Genomic DNA, 24,767 nt, shown 5'->3' on the forward strand with positions numbered 1-24,767 from the left:
CTAATACAAACTCCTACAGGGACGCTTCCGTCACTCTCACAGCTCATATCCTTTCTGCCAACTTCCATTTAGCGTTCGCCTGTAAATGTTTTGTATTGTTTCGCGTTTCAATACAAATTGTCATTTCTCGCCCAAGAATCGATAAGTCATACGCATTCCGCACCCGCGCGCGTGCGATATGAAATGTGACGGATACGCGTCGACGGATTACGAATTTCCAGCAATTCACGATGAACGTACTAAACTAACTACTCACCTTGCGTTGGTGCGGCAGCGTGAGTGCTCCATGATCCCTTGTAGGAAGTATCTGAAACAAAGATATGCTTTTAACAACTCTGTAAACATAAATTTCATTCATTTAAGACATCGGTTTTTGTAAACTACAGCTTTAGTTAAATATGATGAATGAAGACTTAGCAATCCATGCGACCATCAGAGACATTGGAAATAACGTCATATGTAACACAAATAACCCTTATTTACTCGGGATCACTTGCTCGACTCGTTCGCAAGTTCGCTCGTGTAGCAAAAGTAAACTTTCTGAATAATACGCCTCATAACATGCTCGTAATCCTATTAAAGGAGATATGCGAGAATTTTAGATTGGAATTATCAAAACAATTGCGCACTATTAAGTAAGTACCGTCTCGACAGTATCCGCGACTTTTCCTTAACCTACCGAATACGACCGAGTACGGTACAATCATCACGTGATGCGACACCGCTGTCTTTTCTGCCTGAACGAAACTGGTAACTGCATACCCATATACAAAATATCATTTTTGTAGTCCCTGTACTTTATTCCCTCAAGAGGAGTAGTAAGGCAGTACTTTTGCTCCATATGCACTAAAGATTATAGCACACGATTGGTTAATCCTTGTAAATCTCAGGGTGAGGGTTAAAAGCAATTGGAGCATTCAATTTGACAACTGAAGGTATTACCATAGTCCTCATACAGGGTGTCTTCATAAAATCGGAATCTTTACAGCAATCCGTTTTTTTAACATTAAAAAAAGCCAGATTTTCTACAATGTGGTTGGTGACACACTAGATCTTGGTTCCTTACATCCATGGACCCACAAAGAGAAGTGCCAGGGGTACCATTGCACTTACCCGGACGTCCAAACTTTGGTTTTTGAAGAAAAGAGGATTAAGAGAAAGTTACAACTATACAGGGTGTCTTAAATTGAATATAGGATAACATTGCTCTATTTGTTATTATTATACTCACAGACAGACTTACGAAACAATTTATTTTTTTATAAATTTAAAACCTGTAACATTTTATCAAAAATTTTTTGCGAGTTTAAAGTTTTACCTGGTCAGCTCTTGATAAAAATTGTTATCGGACAATAATTAATTGGTTTTTTGACAAACAATGTCACGTGCGAGATAAGCGATGCAGGTGTTTTTATCAATTTTTGCGGTGTGGATGGAATTTCGAGTGTCGTCGCGAATAATGATGTCAGATTGTTTTCATTTCTTCTTATCCGAATGTTATTTCGGATTCTATTGAAAATGTGAGTAGTGATTTCTTTGAAATTTGCGGAATTTGATTGAGTCCATCGAGTCTTTCGAGTTTCTAAGGGTTTTAAATCAATATTGATTTTCTTGTTGTATCCGAACCCAGTTTTGGCCTTAGGGAAAATTTAACAAGGAAAAAAACTAAATTGTGTAATTTGAGCTAGCTAGGTAAGTGTCTGTTGGATGTTCTAGTAACCGCAGAAGTACGCAACTCTTACTGTTATATGGTATGTCCATATATGTAATTGTAGCGTCCTGTCCACAGGCCGTAAAAGAAAATCGTGAGAAAACATGTCTCAGGGTATAGCAACAGCCCGAGCATGCAAAGTTGAAACTCTAAATATTCCCCTGGGCATAACAAGAACAACAGTCCGTTAGTTTTATTTCTGTAGCAAAGCATTTCTGTGTAAACTACCCCATAATGCGAACGTTTTATTTGCTTTCAGCACTTTCAGTGTATGTGTCGAATTTCAATTATTTTTAACTTGAAATGTGGAGATTGAATACAATCTCAATCATATCATTTGAATGTGAGGTCATTGTTGAATTTATTTAGAATTATTTATTTAATGATGTGTAATTTTGTTTAAATAATCGCCTTCTAATTTGTTTAATTTATAATTAACTGACATTAATAAGTATGAATGGGCAAGCTAAGTCGCCCCTTAACCGCAAGGACAGATAAAGTGAAACAGATGATTGTGCATTCTAATGACATCTGTCATTCTTATTTCAAATGGGCCGCGACGCACGGTATAAAATGACGTTCCGAACATATGACAGTGCTGTTTCTATGGGAACGATCGCGACAGCAGGACTTAAGCTTGGTACTCTTGACTTATATAATAAATAACTATAATTTTGGTTGGTTTTTGTGCGTTCTGTTTGTTGAAAATCGCAGTTACGACCGGATAACACGTTAAGGTAATGAAGATTTCTTTAATTAATTTGTGAAATCGATCGCTTGTGCGTGGTACTTTATTTATAAGCCCTTTGTGCTTCGCTTTCTTTCCTGATAATCAACGACGCTACTGATGTAAGAGGAACAATTTACATTAAATCTTGAGCAATATCGAGCGTTCCTTCTTTTTACAACCGATTTGGAGCAAATTTATACTGTATACGCGTCTAATGTCTTCTTTAAAATGCCCGATCGGTCAACGGTTCCGAAGACATGACTTTTTTTTAAAACACACCTATTCACCTTTAAATTGTTTTCAACAAAACTATTAACAATATCAAAAATCCAAAACAAACCGCACTAATCGGAATACATTTTTGACCGAATGACGTTTGGTCGGTTCAAATCAAATTTATCAGCTTAAAATATGATTTTTTTGCGATAACCCAAAAACGACGAGGCCTACTTAGATCAAAATTAATGTCCTATTTAAAATGACCGAATATGGGCCGGATCAATCAACTGGTTCCCGAGATATTAATTTTTTATGTTTCGGAAACCTCTATATTTTGAGAGGAAATTAAAAAAACATTTTTATTGTTTACAATTTTGAACGGCCTACTAATTACCGAGAGGCATTGAAAATCAAAAATCACTGAACTATTAGAAACTAGCAGTCGCGGCGAACCTCGTACCGCCTTTGGGAAGTCCAACTTCGGGAAGTTCTTTCGAAATATCAAGTATATTTTTGACTGTAAAATAGAATAGCCTGTTTTTGCTGTTTCCGTTCGCGTGGGAGTTTCGGAAAGTGTTGTACTAACTCAGAAACTTTCGCGGGCATACGTCCAACCATTCCATGAAGTGTCATCGGAATCGAATGAACGGCTTAGACAGTCATAAGAGACGTACAGACAAACACTCGTTTTTGCTTATATGGATAATAGCACACCCGATGAACGTTGCATCGCCTATCCCTGCGAACTTCTTATATATGACATTGCCTAACATTTCCATATAACACCATTCAGTGTCCACATTTTAAATCCTTTTAGGTTTTGTGAGTTAAGAGATGCCGCTTCAGGACATGGTGTTGCTGTTTTGTAAAATCACATTGTGCACATTTTAAATATTTGACATACCTACTTAAATTTCTGGTATCGGCATATAAGAAGTCTACAGCACATATGACTAATTTAGAGTCTGCAAGAGAAGCCAACTGGCACCGTGGCGCACTAATATGTGCAATTAATAGAATATGAATAATGGGGGGTGCATGATCTTCTTACGCGTCGGGTGCAGTAGTTCGTTGTATAATGGCACTGTGCACATTTTAAATCCTTTGAAGACTTGGTCCTTGAGAGTTGTAATTTCAGGATATGTTAAAGATTGTTGCAAAATTGCCATGTGTACACTTTAAATGTTTTGAAGTATTGCGTATTTTTAAGCGGCAATTAGTCATTAGTTCTCGTATTTACTTGTAGTCTGGAAACGGTCTATTATCGGGGCAAATATACAAGGTATCAAAAAAAGTTTTATACAAAAGATTTGAGGTTATTTAATGTCTATTAGGCAGAAATTCGAAACGAGACCAAGGTTCAGTCTCCTTTCGACTAACCATCAGTCTCGGTGAGAGTCTCGATGAGACTCTGTCGTGACTCTCGTTTAATCTCGAAGTTTTTTTTGTAATTTATTTGTACTGTTTTTTTTAAATTTTAATCAAGAAAATCCATTGAAGTAGCACGAATTCCAATTGTTTACATAAACCGTTCTTGACCTTACTGATTTAGGACTTAAGGTCTTACAACTGTAATTTTTCTTAAATCCAGGAAGCCTTTCGACATCAGCTTTATTTTAATTTATTGGCGGACAATTGATTTATTAAACCTGTACCCTCATCAATAGCAATAGCAATACCTGCTTACTCAAATAATGGTAATTGTCTATGCGGGAAAAACAAGATTTGGTTATAATACTTAATAGGATCTCGCGGATTCCTAAAACCCCTCTATCATTGTATTTTCACAAGTTTATGGCATTAAATCCAATCATTTCTAGGTATAGGTATGTACAGTGACTGAATTAGTACAGTGGATATAACCGGGTATATCTTTTTTTATTGGTGGTTCGTTCTGGTCGCCATATTGGGGCTAAAATGCTATAGGTACTTTAGTATGAGTTTACACTTTTCTTTGTGTTCTTGCGAAATTCTGTAAATAAAAGCGCTGCTGAAGGTAAGATGTATATTGTGAACATATGACATATCCAAATTACTGTAGGTATAGGTTACTTAGGTACATATTTAGCGCGTAGTTAAGACCATGAAAGTAAGATTTTACAAATTTAGCAGATAGATAAGGAATGGGTCATTATTATTATTGTCATGCCTTCTTGGTGCCTTTTATATGCTCTACATCATTTTTGGATAGTATGACGAGACTGAACAAGGGCGAGACCAGACTTAGAGGTCACGAGACGAAACCTGAAAGTAGCGAAGCGAAGCGGAGAAGAGAGCTGGATGGAGTTTTAATGTTCGGATGGGGCCGGACCGGTAAAGCGGAATTTGGAGGCAAAGCAGCGCTTGAGAAAATTTGTTAACAAAATACGATTGGGTGGTTATGGACGTCAAAACGTACTGCCTGGCAGTTTTCTATTAAATTCCTGGGCAGGAATTCTATACATTGGTTGACCGGAAGAGTGTCCCGACTCCCGGCAGAATGCAAAATCAAAAACAAGCCAAAATTCCCCAAAAAAGGTCCATGTCTGACAAGCAATCTGCAGTTGTGGACTGAAAAGTGAAACTTTCGCTACTTCTGGGACCATGAACCAGCAAATGTACCTACCAGAAGTGCTTACGGAACTGCGGCATCAGGTGGATTACCCATCTGGCAAGCTACCACTAATCTAATTCCACCAAACAGTGGTACCACGAAAATGGCGTTACAGATTGGTTCGCAAGCAAATGAATCGGACTAATACTAAGGTCAACTGGACTTGAGAAATACGGTGGAACTGCAATTAAAGCGAAGGATGTCAACTGGAAATGGAATTTGGCAGCCAAGCAAGTGGGAACAGGACTCGAGCAAAAGATGACGGACCGCGTCCAAAGAAAAGTTCGAACAATGGCCTATGGTAAGAAGGAAGACTGAAACAATAGTCTTACAGTAAGCATAATACTTACTTATACGGAAAATAAAACCCATTTTTAAACCCCAACAAGATGTTCGTGTCTGGATTTTTACATGTTCCACCTTTACAATGTACATGGCGAGCCAAAATATTTAACATTTATGTTAAAATGCCAGCGACGCGCAAGTATCAGTATCTTTGGTGTGTTTTCAGGTAAGGAGTACCTATGACATGTTTGTTTACTAGGAAGAACGCAACATGAGGTCAATCCTCTGAAAGTTATCACAAATAATCTTTGGCAATGGTGTAAGATCTGACTCTCTTAAATTTGCCAAATTAAGTGTCTATAACGCCTTTGGAGTAAACTTATTTACTCTTATCATTTAAGGGAATTTTCGTGAGTTGAATGTGCACATAGAACTGAATCTGGATTATCTGTGTGTTGTTATATATAAAAAGGATGAGATATATACGTACCGGCAAAAAGCATAGAAAAATTGCTGAACGTAGAGCTTCTACTCAAATACTCCGCACTAGGTTTAATATCCAACATAATGAAAAAATTATTAACACCTCAAAAATGTACACGACACTTACATTCTTGTTCAAATTCAACCCTTAACGAAATACCACCGATAGGTACGAACTTTACGTAATGAAGGAAGCACCGATAATTGCGAAAGGCGAATTGAAATTTAAGGGAACGTCACCTTCGTTTTTGTTTAAAAGAACAGAAAAAATTAATAAAACTGTCATTGATGTATAATTAATCGAGGGCTTTTATCTAGGCAAACAAATTTAAAATGTGTCAACATTAGAGTAACTGAGATATATACTGCAATCTGTCAACTTGTCTGAATATGAGGCACATTTATGATCAACTGGAAAGTTTTTCAGGAATTTTCACGCGGGGTACACACTTAAAGGTGGAGCTAGGGGTCGAAAGAAAGCCAATCGGAATTTAGTTTACAAATAGCCCTCTGCGTCACAAACAAATCCCACCCTAAGCTTTATCGCGCGAGGGTGGGGGTTGCTCCAGATATTCCTTATTTCGCTTACCTACAGAATCGCAGCCCGAAGCACCTCACAAAAGATGTTTGTTGTTTACGAATTGTAATGTGTTTAATTGGGATAATGTACGAGTTTACCATTTGCTATCGTTAAATTTGAGAAATTGGGTCGTTTGAATAGTAGGTACACTAAACGTTTTCTATTTTACTATTTGTTTAATACTAATCCATCAGCTTCCAACATTTACTTTGCGCTTACGGGTTGCAAAAGGAAAAAATTAATTTCAGAAAATATTCTGGAATTCAAACAAATCAAAGATGTAGAGCCAAAATTGCAAGTAATAGTGGAGTACATACTTCAGATTTTTTTAATTACCGACAATAAATGGATAGGTAATGTAATAAGGTCAGCACAGCACCTTTAACGAATGAGGGTGCGACGGAAAGAATAATTAGGTATACATCCGATATTGGTGTAAAGTACATACGATCGATCGATTGGTCATCTGAATTATGCTGGTGTTGTGGGTCAGCTCTTGAGTTTTATTCACTGACACCGGTTTTTTTTACCTCGAGGATTATAATTTAATAACATAAAGTAGCAGTTTTAACACGGATGCAATCGAATTTGTCTAAAAGCATAACAAAAAAGATTGAAATCCTAAGGAATTACTTGCGGTAACTTGTAAAACAGAAGGTAAAAAGAGCAAATTAGGCGCTACCAAAGACGCAATTCATGACCAAAGATTAAGAGACAATGTTGCCAAAAAGATGTAAAAATCTAATTTCTGAATGGTGGAAGGTATAATTATCCACATACAATTTCAAATTATTTTGCATCCGACTGCAGTTTTCAAGTAGCAAGTGTTTATTTACTTATTTATGTAGGCATTTATTTATTGTCTCTCTTGTTCTAGACCCTCAACAGGCTTGCGCCCAATTACAGAGTAACCCGCATAATGCTGAGAGCTGCCCCTGTAGAAGGTCTTAAGTTGTTCTATACTACTCCGGTATTTACTTTACGAATTAGGAAAACTGCAGGAAAACCTAATTCGGAGTAGCCGGCAGAATGCTGGAAACATGATCTAAGGAAATTCCCATCTCTGCCACAGATCAAAAATTCAGCTCAACTACGGTTCGAACACCCGACCTCCGGTTTTGTATCTCAACGCTTTACCACTGAGCTACAAAGCCGATTCTTTTGTTTGAGTTTATCGTTACCTACTCCCTACACAACAAAATCCAAGGAGTCTATCGAATGAAGTTTGGAATTGAAGGTACAGCTACCTGTTACTCCAAGAAATTTAATCCCATCTGATAACGACAGTCAATATTGTTCACAGGCGAAACTCTATTTTTCTGAATATGCAGTAAATTTGCAGGAAACCGTTTCTTACATTTGTACGTGCTCACCGACCATGAGAAATTACATTACTTCCACGAATCGTGATCATCGTCATCATCGATAGTACTTATTTGTTGCATTTACCTAAGCCCTACAGTCAAGTGTATTTTCCAAAAATAGTCGCTCGAATTTGAAAACTAAACCATAAGCGTGTAGGAAATTAAGAGCCCTTTCCAATGATGTTACTCGACCCAACGTTCAATTTAAAATTGTTGAAGGGGTGGCAACCTCGCTTATGGGGTTGACAGCAGGAGTGTAAATTTTGAAGTAAAAGATCCTCCCTTCAATCAAAATCGACCTATCTTTGCGTTTCTTGCAAAAACTATTTCCTTGCGAGTTATTCAGTCTGTTTCGTTTTCGTTGTACCACTCTGTATATATTTCATAGACATAGTCTGCCAGTCACTAAATTTGTTCCTAAATATGTGAAAGAGACATCCAACAGTAGAATACCGATCATACTGTGATAATCCACCCTTATGGTTAGGCAACACACATTTACATCTATGTCGAAGACTAGGAGATTTTCATAACGAAGCTAGGAGAAAAAAAGAGCGTGGCAGAATAAAGAAGACGGAGCCAATGGAGGGCATGACGCTTTCCTGGGTTTTTCTTCTTGATTATTTAGTTAGTTGTGTTTTGAAGGTGTAATTACAGGTAGTAAACATTTTATTCTTTTTTGTACTAACTATTAATCATTGAATTTCTTGTCACAACATATTATCTACATTGTTTGTTATAATACTGTACAGTTGATTAGGTATGCCATTATTTTGTTTTATTAAGTATTTATTTCTGTATTCACGAGGAGTTGATTATATCAGTGTGATGTTGCTCTGAATCGTAACTATTCCGTGAGGGAAGTACCTAATAAAGTTTGATTGTTCGCTGTATCTGTTACTTTCTTATTCGTGGCGTGCCACAGTTCTTGTGCGTTAGCTATACAAAAATGGGGGTTCCCTTATTTTATCTTTTGTGTTCGAGTGGTTCAACCTGTCTCCGTGGAGCAGGTACCTAATACAGATCGACCGTTCGCTGTATTTGTTGCCTACTCATCTCGTGCGGATTGCAGTTCTTGGCATCTTAGCAACGCGAGATATTTTGGGGCCCTCTCATTAACATTTCCTCTATTTTATTTTTTATTTTATTTTATTTTATTAATTGCCTTTATTTTATAGTGGGCGGAGTGTTAGCAATTTGCTACTCTTCCCACTCAACAAACAGCCATGCCTTACCTGGGATTCGAACCAAGGTCCATTATACCCAAAGTTAGAGCTACTAACGTAAGCTCATCTGAGCTACGCAGGTCGGTTATTAATTTAAAATATGTTCTACTTGAGCGATAATCAATTTTCACATGAATACTTGCTATTGGTATTCTCACAAGTACTTTTCGTGTTAAATTAATTTATGTTAACTGAAGGCTGGAGTAGAGCCTCAATTGATCGTACAGGTATTTTGATCTCGATTTTGATGTGTTTTTGTACTGAATTGATTTATCAGGTTTTCCACTTCATTTATGATGTCTTGTGTATTTTGTTTTTATGAACCTGTTTAATTGAATTTGATTTAATTATCTGATTTTTATCATATAATTTGAGATGTTTTATTTATGTGTATTTTCTCTTGCATTTTATTGCTGTATGTGATTTATTTCATGTATTTGTGTGGTCTATACCGGGGTTTTTGTCTCGTAGAAGGTTTCCCTGGCATGGTCTTGTGTGCGTAATATATTTATTTGTTCTTGTCATTTTTTACGTACAAAAATTCTGTCTTTTATTTAATTCCCTTCCCGATACAAGAACCGATTACACAACGTAGGAGTTCATTCGTGCCACCCATATCGAGCCGACTGCCATCCAAATTCAAAAGTTCCGCGGAATGTCCATCGTTTCGACTTGAAAGGTAGGTGGCTCTGCTCGTAGTTTTTTTCCCAGAGTTGCCAACGATAAGTATAGGGTAAGTCAACGTTTACAGTGTCGGATTGATAGACTCCTAAGACCATTACAATACGAACTGAGTTGACATTCCCGGCATTTCAGTGGCGTGTGGCGTATTATAATATTTTTAGCGTATTTCTTAAGAATTAAAAAACATGTGCTATTTGCGTTTTGTCCGTCCGTCCGTTCGGACACACTTCTAACTTCTTCTTCTGGTCTCAGATTTTGCATACGCGTGCCTTTAGAGGTACCAAGTTAAACTTTAGGAATTGGGGGGGGGGGGTGTAAACACATGTTCTACCCTTCATGTTATTCTAATGAAAGGTCTCATGGGTTTGTACAAACTATAACTTTCCCTTGCGACTCTTTTTCGAGGTCAGTGAGCGATGGGGCCTGAAGGGGGAGGGGGGTGGTAGAAATTAATTTTATCTCTCATTGTATTCTAATTAAAGGTCTCAACGAATACTACTACTGTCCTTCTTTCTGCCCTATTTGATTTGAATTTTGAGACCAATTCCAGATTTATAAGACGTCAACAGGCCGCAAAATTTAAAGAAGTTTTAATTGTTTGATGTAGATAACTGAATACGAATACGCTGTGTCGGTTGGAAAAACCATTGATTTATAAAAAGCATAGACGTTGTTTAGAGAGAATCTTTTCTACCTTTTGCACTTTCGCGAGCTACGTTTTGTTACTTTCTGTTTCATTAATGGAACATTTTGATCGGATTTTCTGCATTTTCTTCCCCGCAGATACCGCGAATTTGTGTTTTGTCGCTTTCCTTCCCAGGCAAATGCTGTGCGCTTTAATTTAGTTTCAGCACTCATCAGTAGTCGACCGCCGCACCGCTTGCCTTTAAAATTCCCAGAGCTGCCGTTTACTCCGTTTGAGTTTGCCCGACACTTCCGAGACTCATTCACCAAACCATTCCTACCCCGATCTTGATTAGAGGAAACGTTGCAGCATCCCTTGGTGAGGGCCGAGTTCATCGTTCCGCAGTAGAGTTTTTTTGAGTATTAATTCTATATTATTTTTATTAATTTTTCGTTTAATTTTAAAGTTTACCGATTGCGTGCGAACTAACGAAGTTCCTCGCAGTTTTTCTACAACAAAAAACCTTGCAGATAGTTTTCAATCTGAAATTTCCATTGTTTTCCAGTTCTTTAACAACATACGTGCCAGTCAGAACCGAGTGGAAACGTTTTGGTTCACTTGAACACATGTAATGAAGGAGATGAGACGACGCTAAAATCATTGGAAAATATGCTTTTGAACAAGTTGTAGATAACTCGATATCCTGGATTACATTGGATCTCAGATTTCACGGTGACGTAGCTAATCAGCGCCCTTGTCTGCGATGGTTTTTTGGTAAACCAACATTCCTGCAACATTTCCTCAGAACTTGTAAAATTTTGAGGTTTTAATTTAATTTTAAAACAGAAATTTTTGAGTTTAATTGTATCGGATTAGAGAAATTACCTATAGATATTTGGGTTGAGTGGAAGAGCAGTCAAGCATGCTTGTATGATTGACTGAACTCCGCCCTTAGGCAGTTAGCTTTAATATAGTACATATTATTTAGATATTTACTTTGTACAACTGCCTAATAAAGACATTTATTATTATTATGATCGGTGTTTCTTGTGAGAACTCAGGTCTAGCCTGGTTAACTAATTATTATTATTATTATTATTATGGTCGGTGTTTCTTGTGAGAACTCAGGTCTAGCCTGGTTAACTAATCGCACGGATTAAAATCAAGTAACGATTAGTGTCTGTGTCTGGTGAAGTTATGTAGGGTCATTAAAAAAAAAAAAAAAAATCACACACGTACATTGGACATCTAGGGATAATGTAATTCGTACTTACCAACATACCTATTGATGGGCACAATAGCCAACGCTATCAGGAAAGAGGAAAACAAAAAAAATCATTATAATAATTCCTGTAATTTTATTAAATGGAGTTTATTGTGTAAGTGTTTCTTTGGCTTTGCGTTTGGGTTGAATACGAGGGGGTTGTGATAACGTGGTGTGTTTCTGTGAAGAAGGAGTTTTGTGTTTTTTAATTGTATTTATGGTGTTTCTTTGTTCCTGAGGTCGTATTTGTGAGGTTGCTTGAGTTTTTGGTGGAGATATTGCAGTATTTTGTGAGCCTGTGTTAAGGTTTTTGCGTTTCGGTTGTATACGAGTGGGTTGTTTCTGAGAAGAAGGAGTATTGTGTTTTTTAACTGTGCTAGGGCGTGTAACTTTATTGGATGGACCTGTCTTTGTAGTACATGTTGCGTTATTATTATTATTATTATTATTATTATTATTATTATTATTATTATATTACTACATACACCGATAAATCACCGAAACAATTTGGGAAGATTTCGTTCCACAAGTCGCGTAGAAACTTGGCGATATCGAGACCGATTTTGCTTTAGGTACCATTTAAATGCTTTGGTGCGTCAAAAAGAAGTTACGGTAAATAATCCGTGTCATCTGATAAGCTTATAAGACTGAAAACATCACAGTGTTGCCGGTTCTAAAGATCTTTTTACGGAGCATGAGGGACGGATTTTATGCTATATCTTTGCATGTGTCTAAAAAACTCGAAGCTTGGTTTCTGTTGGGTCCGTTTCGGTTTTTTGATTCGACGACTACATTAGGAAAATTAAGGGGAGGAGAGAGAAGTTTTTCGCTGAACCTTCAAGACGAAACTATTTTCAACCAACTGAAAATTTTTAGGCTAATTCTTATAATCAAGGTATACAAAAGACTAAAACAGCCGCTTAATCGTAAGTGAGATTTTTATTGCGAACGTTGAAATTAATTACCGCATTACAAGGGAAAACTGTGCCGTCAATTCGACAAATTAGTGTCGTGTGTGCTTTTAAATTCTCTGCGAGTTGCCTTTGCGAGTAAAACTAATATAAAGTGGCCTATTTATGCAAAAAGAGAGCTTCGAAAGCATTGTGGTCAAAAGTACAGAATGTTTCATTGTGTTTAAACTTGGTGTGGTTATTTACGACAAAAAAAACTAGTTTACTAATCAAATTTGTGCGCGTCTCTTGTTTATATGGTTTCATAATAAGATTCTGGATTGAACGGTCAGCGGTAAAAAGTTTAAAGACGATTAATTAGTGCTTTTGCTAACTGTTAAAACCCTTCGTATACAAGGAGAAAATTAACATTTCCCAGTTGGCTGGTAGATTCAAGTGGGTTGTCAGACCTCTGACATCTGCAAACTCGTCTCTAATCACTGAATGGGGCTTGAGAAAAGCTTTCCCAATTTTTTCCCTTAAAATTATAGAAAAAAAAACCTACGCTTCTTTCAATCCACAAATTTTATTGAAAAGTAAATTGGACCAAATGATAAAATCAAATGCTATCAAAAACTTGAGGAAGACTAGGAGTCGGGTCCTGGGTCCAGGCGAATGGGTGATCAAGTCATACCAGAGAGGCAAGGCGTATCCGTACGGTCAAATTGGGTCTGCTCTTGAACTACCTACACGGGGTGCTTGAATCTGCTGGAATCGACGGGTAAAGTCCGATTAGATGAGTGCCTGGTCGAAGTTCAGGTCTCACTTGGTGAGCAACCAGTTTTGTTTACATTTCTCACTTTCATTTGCTACTCATTGGCTCTAATCAACCTTGCATAAAATTCCCTTAACTACGCAAGCAATTAGAATTGAAATTTTCACAATGAAATTTAGCGCGTCTGCTTAAAATCAGAAATAAAAAATGGAATAGGTAGCAACTGAGAAGGGCCGAAAACAAAGCGTTATTTGTTTCGTTATCAAAACCCTCAAACGGGTTCCATTTTACATTCAAAGCAAGACAATGGCTCGCTTCGGGCCTCTGTTTAATAACAAAAGGAGGGAATAATACAACACATTGCGATTATAAGTTGGTATTAGTCTAGTAATTCGGGAAAAGCGTCTTGTTGTTATCTTTCTCGAGAGTTAGTTAGGCGTCGCTCCGTAACAGCGGCGCTGTGCGCCGGAAGTGTCTCTATGGCGACCAGGCAGCCACATCGATTGACGTTGCTAGCGTGTTAACTCGAATTATGTAATCCTCGTTAGGGCCCACACTCCGCTATAATGTTGGCCGTTTTTGAAAAATTAAAGCTCCTCCTTTCGCATACATTATCTAGGTATAGGTATGTATCGCAAGAGATGACGCGTCACACTGCATTCGAAATCAATGGGAAATGAGTGGAATTCAATTTTGCTAATGGGTAGCTAATTGCTTTAAAACGCTGCCATTTAACAAGGAATTGATTAAAGCTCTATTTTCGCTGTTAATAAAAAAAGTCACAATATTTGTTAGAGCGAATGAATGAATGAGCCTAAAACGTTTCAGTGCATTTTTAGTGCACATTATTCGTTCTAAATTCCGAAATTAAAAAATATCAAACCATTTTTTCGTCCAATTGTATAAACTTTTTCTATATTTTTAATGCTAAATAGTCCGGTTCGGCTTGATACCATTCAACTAATATGTAGCCGATGCGTTCGCCATACCAAACGGCATACAAAGTAACACCAAATTTGTTTGAAGCAGTCAGATCTAAGAGATTAGCTAATTGAATGTTTGCCCACAGTAATATACCGTGATATTCATTTAGAAGTAGACATAGGGATTTCCTATGTCTAGTTTTAAATGACAAAAACTCTTCTGAAGGCTGCCTAATTTTATGCAACCTTAAAACAAATTATGATTTTGCTGTCGTATGAATTAATTGGAATATTATTGCTTTGGCTTCCATATTTTTATTTTCGTTCGAGTGCAATGTATTCAACTGAAGAAAAAGTTGATATTGTGAATTGGTATAGGGTCGTGGATAGTTTAAGGAGCGTAACACTTATTTTCTATGTTGATCACTTTAAAATTAGTGGTCATTTAAATGCGATCCACATAAGACACCGTAAACAACCGTTAATATTAACGGAGGATATGAAACTGAATGTCTTAATTTTTGTGGAAGAGAACCCCATAAGAAACTTAAGGGAAATAGTGGCCGTGTTTAATATCTCTTTATCATAACCTAAAAGCATCTAGCAAATCTAGAATGACAATGCAAAATGCGTGCGAATGTTATTTCGGTTGTATAAAATTAGGCGTCTATCAGAAGAATTTTTGTCATTTAAAAGTAGACATAGGAAATCGAAAGTGATGGATAGGACGCGTTTTTTCTGGAAAATATGACGTGTGTGTCCGAGAACATTCTAGAATACTCAGGAATGTGCGGAAGCATTCGAGAACTTTCGAGAAAGAGGGAAGTATGCCATATAATCAAATAAAATTTGTGTTTCAGTGAGTGCTAACATCGATGCGAACTGAAGTATTAAGCTCCCGCTCGTGTTATGTTATAAATTGTGAGCGATAATTTAAAAAAATTTGTTATAAATTAATCCATTTCAAGACCGTTATAAATTTATTGTTAGTTGAATGTAAATAAATAAATCACGTAATTAAATTTACGTTACAGAACATACAATAACATCAAAAGATTACAGAATACCTCAACTCGATCTCGGACGTCTATAAATATTCGTCAAATTTGTAGTTCTAAGGAGTGAATTTAATGAAATTTTATAGCAGGTTTAAGAAATTCAACGTCACTGCAATGTACGCTATTATACTGTACTTATGAACGACCAGCTTTCTTTAAGTCTCGGGACAGTGATTTTAAAGAAACACAAAAGAAAGATTCAAGGGGACAGTAGCCGAAAAAAATGGCTAGTAAGTTAACATTTTTTAAATGCAGAAAGGAACTCTTCCCCTAAATACAGCGTATGCTGTAAATGCTGTAAGTTCACTCAGATTTCGAAAAAATAAACTCATAAAGAGCGTCTAAAAAAGCGGCAGAGCACCTCGGTGTGACCCCACGGAGTCATTGGATTTGACCCATTTTCAATAGGATTATTACATGTGGCATATACGTCAACTGTGCAAAGTTTGAACCAAATCGGTCCAAGCGTTTGACAGTTATCGTGTTCACGGACAGACGGACACCATCGACTCCCCTTGCATCGGTTTGCTCTGCCGCTTAAAAAAATGTCTAAGGATGCCAGGTTTGGAACCGCACCTAAAATCTGGCAAGGGAGAATCTTCTTGGGTCCTACTCCGCGGGGGCGAGTTGTCTTTTGGGGGTGTATTGGCGTTTAGACTAGAAAGTATTATATTACCCATTATGGGATGCAGGTAAACCGCTAAGTCTAAGCACCTGGACGAATGACAATACCACAAATATTCCCTTGTTAGTCACTTTCTCCATTTCACCGGGTTGTGAACGCGAACCCAAACGTAAACGCGAACCCAAACGTGAACGCGAACCCTATTAATGTTTAAAATCGGTGTCCATTTTTTTCCAAAATGTCAGTCAGTTTAATAGCTAGCTATTTAGATTTGAAATATTAAAATGGCCGCCATTTTGAAAATAATGAAATAAGGTCGATGGTTATTTTTTATACTTGAACGTTTTGCTTTTTTTTAATCTTTGTAAGGTAAAATGTTCCAGTTTTTGGACTTAAAATAAATTGTTTGAAAACTAAATTAATCGATATGAGTTTCGTTTTGGACGAGATAGATAAAAATTGGATTTTTTTGCATGGCCACCTCTCTATTATTAGTTAAGTATTCTTTGCTATTATATAAATTACATGATTAGAATATAAAAACCCGGAAAAGCAAAATATTTCGATAACTATCAGAGATAGGACATTATTATCAAAAGTTGAAGGTTTTTGGAGGAGCTAAATGATGACAGAAAAATATACAGAGTGTTCCATTAAAAAAAGTCAGATTTTTTAATATGAAGTTTTGCATCTTTGGACCTACCAAAAAAAACTTTTACTTAACCCAGGATAACTGATATAAAACCTGGAATCAAAATTTAAGTAATAATTTTGACAATATATACTGATGCTTGCAAATGCCTAATTTTTCTTAAAAATCGAATTATCTTTAAAACTATTAGTTTTTCGGATATTAACTATATAATAAAAAAGACGTACAATTACACGTAGAATTCAAAAATGCATTCAAATACAGGGGGTTCTATTAAAAAAAATGTACCATTTGGGCGCCCTACTTTGTGGGCGCACTCTGTATAATTCCAAATATTCTTAAAATGTGGAGAATATTCAACCATATCATAATCCAAAAGCACTCTATCGAAAAATCTAATCTTCAAGGCATTAATTACTCCGCGCAATCGTTGACTCACCCTGTACATACATTCCCTACTTGACAACTGAACCAAGAAGAATAGAATCCCTCGTAGGTAACAAAGAATAGACAATTTCGCATCATTAGCACTTAATCGACCTACATAAAATCTCGATGACGACATTTATATGGAAAATGCGAAAAGCAACATAATTTATCACATGCCTGTCACAACTGCGCTAGTCATTTAACACTTTAGAAACTACTTGCGAAAGAGTGACTAATGAATATAGACGGTGATTGGGGCACTTTTCACTCCGCGCTCTTGTTCAATATTTTTTTTCTCTCCTCGTCTCTATTTTTATATTGCGTGTCGTTTATGCGAAAGAAAAGGAAAATCGCTTCTAGTGTTAGACACTGCAAAACGGATTTAAAACGCAATACGTATAGAGAATCAAAGAAACATTTTACAAAAAATAGGGGTTAGTTCCGATTTCAAGCTAAACTAGCTGCACTGGAATAATGATAGCAATCATCTTCGTTCTAAAAGATTTTCAGGATTTACGGCTCAAAAAATACAGAGAGTTTCTATAGAGAAGGGGGGCGCTTCGAGTGCTAAATTATACATTTTTAGTGAAATGTGTGCTTTGTCGCGGAATTAAATAGTACGTGTTAGATTTCCCATCATTTACGGAACGTTTGTTTCAGATTTTCATATATGATGATATTAAAGGGTTAGTGCTTCGTTTGTCGTATTTAAAATCACGAAAATCACTAATTCAAAACGGATATTTGAATCAAATAATGATAGTGACAGTGGCATATCCGAGACCTAGAGACGAAAATCCATTTATCTGTTACAATCACGGATGAAGAGTATTAGTTTACATCCGATTGAATTGGGAATGATCTCGTGCGAAAGACTCATGCCAACTCTCCGACACCGTGCTACTCTGAAACGTGTATGTTACAAATAAACGTTCAGTTACACAAGATTCAACCATGACACATACATTTCGTCCATTTGAAGGATCCTACAATTTGTTCCTTTAGGTATTACAGTATTTGCTAAATTTTTTACTATTATATTTTACTTTACACAACTAGAAGACATACGATCCCTTTGTACTATTCAAACGTCCAAATTCCAACTCGTCAAAATCTTTAAAGGAAACTGTCTGTATTGAATACAAACAAAAGATCACACTTTACCTTAGTTATTATGCGTCTAAAACTACCTCTTGAGTCGTCCAACCTTGGAATTCTGGATCATCCTCTATTAGGTCTATTAGGTCGAAAATTGTTAATGCCGAATCTTGGCTCGTGGTGTAAAGCTCTATTGATTTAGAAATGCAAAATAACGCTTGATGTTACGTAATCCAAATGTTAATTTTATTGAAACGCTGTTGCGACAGAAGCGTAAGGCTGACGTCACTTAACTGAACAAATTTTCTCTCAAAAATCCGAGGTTTTTAAATTCTCGCGTCTGATTTCCACTATCGTTCGTATTGCGCAATATTGTTTTTTAAAATCGCACAGACTAACTTTGGTTTAATAACCAATTAATTTAATTCAGGTTGGGCACCTTACACTTTTGATATAATTGTCAATTAAAGTTTCGCTTCGTGAAATTTCTCTGAAAACCACTAGTTTGAATCAAGCCAGTAAGTTAAATCGACCATCCGTAGAAACCATTGGGAAAAATTAGTGTGTATCCCACACACTAATTTTCCCAATGGTTTCTACGGATGGTCGATTTAACTTACTGGCTTGATTCAAACTCACGGATGTCGCAAAAAACGCCTACAAAATGGCGGCCACAGCGTTCCGACGGCCATCTATACTTCGACCAATAAACCTCGTTCCCTTTAACCAATCCTACATTTACGAATACAATTAGCCAGTTTTCCCACCATTTACTCTCACTTCCTTCTAAAATGATATATAAACCAGAAAACAACCAGAAAGGGGATCTTTTGAGATACCTTCACTGAAAGCCATCCTGACTTAACACCCGATCTTAGCAAAACCTTATGCGATTAAATGAACACGCTGGATTGCTTCCGATACCTGCACTTGTTTACTAAATATTGTACGATCAGAAGAACGAGCTCGCGGAGTGCCAGATTCTCGTACGGTTATTAACAACCTCCTCTCGTACGATCGTGTGAGAAGTCCCTCTACCTGTGCCAACTAGGGATATACCGTTGAATGGGCCTCAAGTTAATTACAATGTTGACTTCCCTTATTCATTGACCAAGATGTAAGACCGCTTTAATTGTGCTGCCCCAAAGCTATCTGCCATATTAATTTGTGGCGATAAACCGCATTTTGTTCCAGATAACGAAAAACGCAGGCCTGCCACCTGTTAATTCCGGATTTGGGGCGCATTCAGCCAGAAGTTAATTTATGTTTTGTTTTGAATTACTTTTATTTTGTTAATTTATTTGATATAGTATATCACATTTACAAGGAGTAGTTTAATGCATGTGGTGATAACTGAGGGTAACAAGTTAAAAAGTAATCGTAAACGATTTACATAAAGCGCATTTCCACTTGCATTCATTTCCCATTTGTAAGATGCAACTTCTGTTAAAATCGTAAAAATCCGGCCACAAATATGAAAGATAGCGTTGCACATGGGCAATCCATTGTTGACGTGCTACTTCAATTTCAGTTTATGAGAAGAATTTCATTTCAATGCTTTTCTAAATAAAAAGTTGGAACTGCGCATGCGCAAACCTCAATTTTAAAACTAATGTTAGATTTTCCTTTGTTCCAAGCGCCTAAGTATCAAATTTCACTTAAATAGTTCCATAGATAAAAAAGTTGGCACGGCGCATGCGCAAAACCAAATTTTGAAATTGGCGTTTGATTTTCCTTTATCCCAAGTGCCTATGTATCAAATTTCGTTTAAATTCTTCCATAAATAAAAAAGTTGGCACTGCGCATGCGCAAAACCAAATTTTGAAATTGGCGTTTGATTTTCCTTTATACCAAGTGCCTATGTATCAAATTTCGTTTAAATTCTTCCATAAATAAAAAACTTGGCACTGCGCATGCGCAAAACCAAATTTTGAAATTGGCGTTTGATTTTCCTTTATTCGAAGTGCTTCTGTATCAAATTTCGTTTAAATTCTTCCATAAATAAAAAAGTTGGCACTGCGCATGCGCAAAACCAAATTTTGAAATTGGCGTTTGATTTTCCTTTATCCCAAGTGCCTATGTATCAAATTTCGTTTAAATTCTTCCATAAATAAAAAAGTTGGCACTGCGCATGCGCAAAACCAAATTTTGAAATTGGCGTTTGATTTTCCTTTATTCCAAGTGCCTATGTATCAAATTTCATTCAAATACTTTTATAAGTAAAAAAGTTTGCAATTCGGTTTATAAATGGTCGAGATGCGAAAAGGGCACTGTGAATTTTGAATCGATTCGATTCAACTTTTGGCATTGCGTATTATATGGCTAAAGCTATGCCCATATTGAATTTCATGCAATTCAGTTCATAACTAACGGAGATGTAAGAGCGATCGAACATTTCTAAACAAAGTTATCGTTCACACGGACAGATAGATGGACAGACAGACAAAGGAACAGACGGACAGACCAACCGGCAGGCGACAGATAGCAATGCAAAATTATAAACGATCTCTAGGATCGTTAATAAACGGCAAAAGTGTAAAATTATGGAACATGTAAAAAACGGTTTTTTGTTTTTTTTACAATAACTTTTTTTGTAAGCGGTACAGAAAAAATTCCTTCCTTGGTACAAGACTCGACACCATAACGAACCAAATAGCGAAAAAAGTAGAACAATAGCTCTTAAGATAAAAAACTAGTAGCGTCGCAAAGTTAGCGGACGGACGGACGGACGGACGGACGGACGGACGGACAAAGTGGCCACAATAGCGCATTTTTTTTTTATTTTTGTGGAAATGCGCTAAAAAGGGAGTAAAGTTATGCACACCACTGGAAGGTAGGCAGCACAACATACATCAGCCGATCCAGAATCGCAGGGGTTTGTGGCATATACAAGGAAAGGTATTGAGCAGTGCAGTAAAAAGCAGTTTACTCCTTTGAGTCACTGTGGCCTTACAGGGATCTACCTACCTTCGCACGCAATTAACCGGCCAGTGACGTACCTTAAAACTATTGACTTAAAAAAACACTAAAGCAACAATACATTGGTGATTGGAGTAAACTACTCTATGATGAAACTACCCTGCATACATTATAATACTCATTCAATATAATGGTCATGTCACGTCAAATTTCTCGACGGAATCAAGTCCTCCGTGAAAAGTTGAGGTGACATTCATATGTTCAAAATGTGATTTGTTCACTCCTTCACCCTTAAATGTGCACAATCATGCACCGATGACGTCATCAGTTAAGCGTTTTTTGACGGTTTTGAGTTAAATAGGGGCAGAAACATTCGTGAAGGGTCTTAAATTTTTTTAGGCCTTTTACCGTCGCGAAAAGGCGTATTTTCCTTAAAATGAGAATGGTAATAGTATATTAAAGCAAAAGTGTCATTTGACGAAGATTGTCGCACGAGGTAGTTTGCCGCATAAGCCGCGTAGCGGCGAATGCGGCAAAAGCCGAGCGCGACAAGTAGACAAATGACACGTGTGCTTTATACTATTTTTTCTATTTCGACTTTTATTTTAAATAATAAATTATACAAATTATAAATATTGCCTTTAGGCGTTGTTAGGTAATTTTAAACTATCATTCAGTGTATGTTGGTAATAGACACAATTCATTTATTTTCACGTTGGCTAACCTGATTCCTGTATTTTCAAACTTCAAACTTTTAATTAGGTATTTGGTCATAATTCCATTTTGCGGCAGTTATGATGAATACGGATGACAAACACGTCTCTTGTACCCCACCAAAGATCCAAGAGATTGCCAATGAAGCGACGTTAAATTTACCGCCTGTAAAATCGAAAGTAAAGTACGAGGAGTACAACATTTTTGAAAACTGGCTGGCCGAGAAGGGAGTTCAAAAAGTAAGCAAGAATATACTGCTGGCATATTTTACTACGCTAAGTAAAAATAAAAAAAGTTCTACCCTTTGGAGTATATACCTATTCAAAATTAATCGGAATTAATACCATCGGTCAAGTTCCTCGTACGTTATGTTTAGTTTTGATTTGACGGATACCGTTGACAGCAAAAAAGCGAGGGGTACCAATCCAACAAAATAAAAAAATAATGCGTTTCTATTTCTTTCGGCATCATTTCTGTCTAGAAACGCACGCAAACTGGGCCAATCAAGTACGGTTTCGGTATTGTTTCCACATCGAAATAGAAAAAAAATTTAACGTCAAGGTGACGACGGACGAGTCCATATCGCGAAAGACGAAGGTGGGTCCTCAGTTGCGACGCAATTTTTGGGAAATCATACATAGCGGAGCAAGAAACTGACCCCTTCTACAAGGGTCCTGGGTTCGAATCCCATGTAAGGCATGGCTGTTTGTGATTGTAAAGTGGGTTGACTGTGGAGAATAGCTAATTAGCTAACACTCCACCCACTATAAAAAAAAAATAAAAAATAAAATAAAAATAAAAAAAATAAAAAATAAATAAAATAAAATAAAATAAAATATCAAAATAAAATAAAAATAAGTGCACTGAAGCCAAATCGTTAATAGAAGTGCATTGATAATACCTAAAAGTTACACAAAACAAAAGTTCATATTTTTATACGAATTAAACAACTACACATTTAATTTGGGGCTCTTCGTGTCCTAAGTAACGCGTTTATGTCAAGGCCACCTAAGAAAATTATGCATATAACGTTCACAATTTTAGAAAATCTTCAATGAAACGAAAATCATAACAGATAGGTATAGGGAATTTAATAATTGATTGATGTAAAATTTTTTTCTACATTTAAAGGTTCAAAAAAATACAGCCGGTTTCATTTGAAAAAATCAACTTTTTAAGGTTTGAAGTTATTAATCTTGACCATAAATTTTAAAACACCCTGGGCGATCAAAATTTAAATCATTCGCGTGTAAGCATCACGTCGATATTGATTTTGGAAGACTGTTTGAAATTGAAGTCAACGGAGCCATAGGTACAGGGCGCTCAAGAAAAGCAGTCAAACATCAAAAATTTTGAAAAATCTTGAATGACTTGAAAACCTTTGATGCTTGGTGTAAGGAAATGGGGTATCAAACGACATAGATTTTCATGTAGATTTCGAAAATGCAATAAAATACAGGGTGTTCTATTTAAAATAAGAATGTTGCTATCCACATCTGGTAAACCCGGAAGTGAAATGATCATGATAATATTTTCCTTTGATAGATCATAAAAAAGTATGCTTTTTTTTGTTTTTTTTATTGCCTTTATTTTACAGTGGGCGGAGTGTTACCTAATTATCTACTCTCCCCACTCAACCCACTATACAATCACAAACAGCCATGCCTTACATGGAATTCAAACACAGGACCCTTGTAGTCAAATTAGCGCTACTAACTCATCTGAGCTACGTAGGTCGACTGAATTGTATGTTGGTATGCAAATTTTCAGATTTAAATTATTAATGGGAGTCTGAATACTTCTAGTAGGTAACGGTTTGCGTGAAACAGCCTGTATCCTTGGTAGCAGTGCCTGTATGTAGTAGATCTAATTGATTATGAGAGAACTATAATCTTATTTCAAGCCTTTGTGTAGACTGTAATGTGTCAAGGGTACCTAATAATTCCCTCAAGAATATTAAAGCCCTCGGCTTTAAACCATTCTTTCAGGAACAAAAACTCTTTTTAATCCCTTGTTACTTAATATTATTTTAGTTGCATAAAATTAGGCGCCCTTCAGAAGAGATTTTGTCATTTAAAAGTAGACATAGGGAAAACAATACACATAAATCTCTATGTCTACTTCTTAATAAAGACCTATGTATACAGAAGCGAACACTATTAAAATATAGATATGCAATCTGACTGAAAAATACCCTCGCGGGTGAAAAATTCCTGAATTTTATGTTGCAAGTACATTTCAAAAGTGAGATAAGGACAAGCTTACAAAAATTGATGAGAGGATATCACTAAAAAAAAAGTGCAAAAGTTAAAATCTTATATTTAACCCACACGATTGATTAACAAGGGTGAACATAATAGGGTATATAAAGTCATAGGGATTATGTTACATGCAAACATGATACCAGTTAATTATTAAGGGATATCATTACAAGCTGCACCGCCCGAAAATTCCCACCGGCGGGAGATCGCGCGTTGATATACAATGTACCAGTTGTGACTTTTAGAAATTAGACGTGTTTCGTTACAAAAACGCGCATGTTTTGCGAATAAAACGAACGCGCTCAATTAAACATCCCAACCCCCCATTTCGATGAAAACACGAAAATCGTCGCTAAACGTTCCCACAGGGTAACTTCACCTAACAAAGGTAACCACTTTATCGACCAGCGAGCTCACTTCGCGTTAACGACTGTCATTGTCGTTAAATTGTCAGCGTATGTCAATTGCCATCCTAAACAAACCCCATTGTCGTAAACAAAAGAAGTGAGCATCAACCACTCGACCGACGTGTGCGAGATTATACGTTAACGTGCATACGATACGTTTAAAAGAGAGGGTCGCTTTTGAAATCTGCGAATTTTTATCAATGGTTAACTAGTATATTTACTAATATTGTTAAATGTTATTTATTATCTCTT

The 24,767-nt window shown here is 36.6% G+C and overlaps 1 protein-coding gene across 1 annotated transcript in view; it reads right to left on the reverse strand.

Moving 5' to 3' along the window:
• Positions 1–248: 248 nt before the first annotated feature.
• Positions 249–24,767, reverse strand: part of LOC116174624 — a 91,071-nt gene continuing 66,552 nt past the window's right edge. The window contains exon 5 of the mRNA XM_031492564.1: positions 249–307. Within this exon, the coding sequence (XP_031348424.1) occupies positions 249–307 (59 nt within the window). The remainder of the gene's footprint in view (positions 308–24,767) is intronic.

This window comes from Photinus pyralis, unplaced genomic scaffold (genome assembly GCF_008802855.1).
Source record: "Photinus pyralis isolate 1611_PpyrPB1 unplaced genomic scaffold, Ppyr1.3 Ppyr1.4_LG6, whole genome shotgun sequence".
Lineage (NCBI taxonomy): Eukaryota > Metazoa > Arthropoda > Insecta > Coleoptera > Lampyridae > Photinus > Photinus pyralis.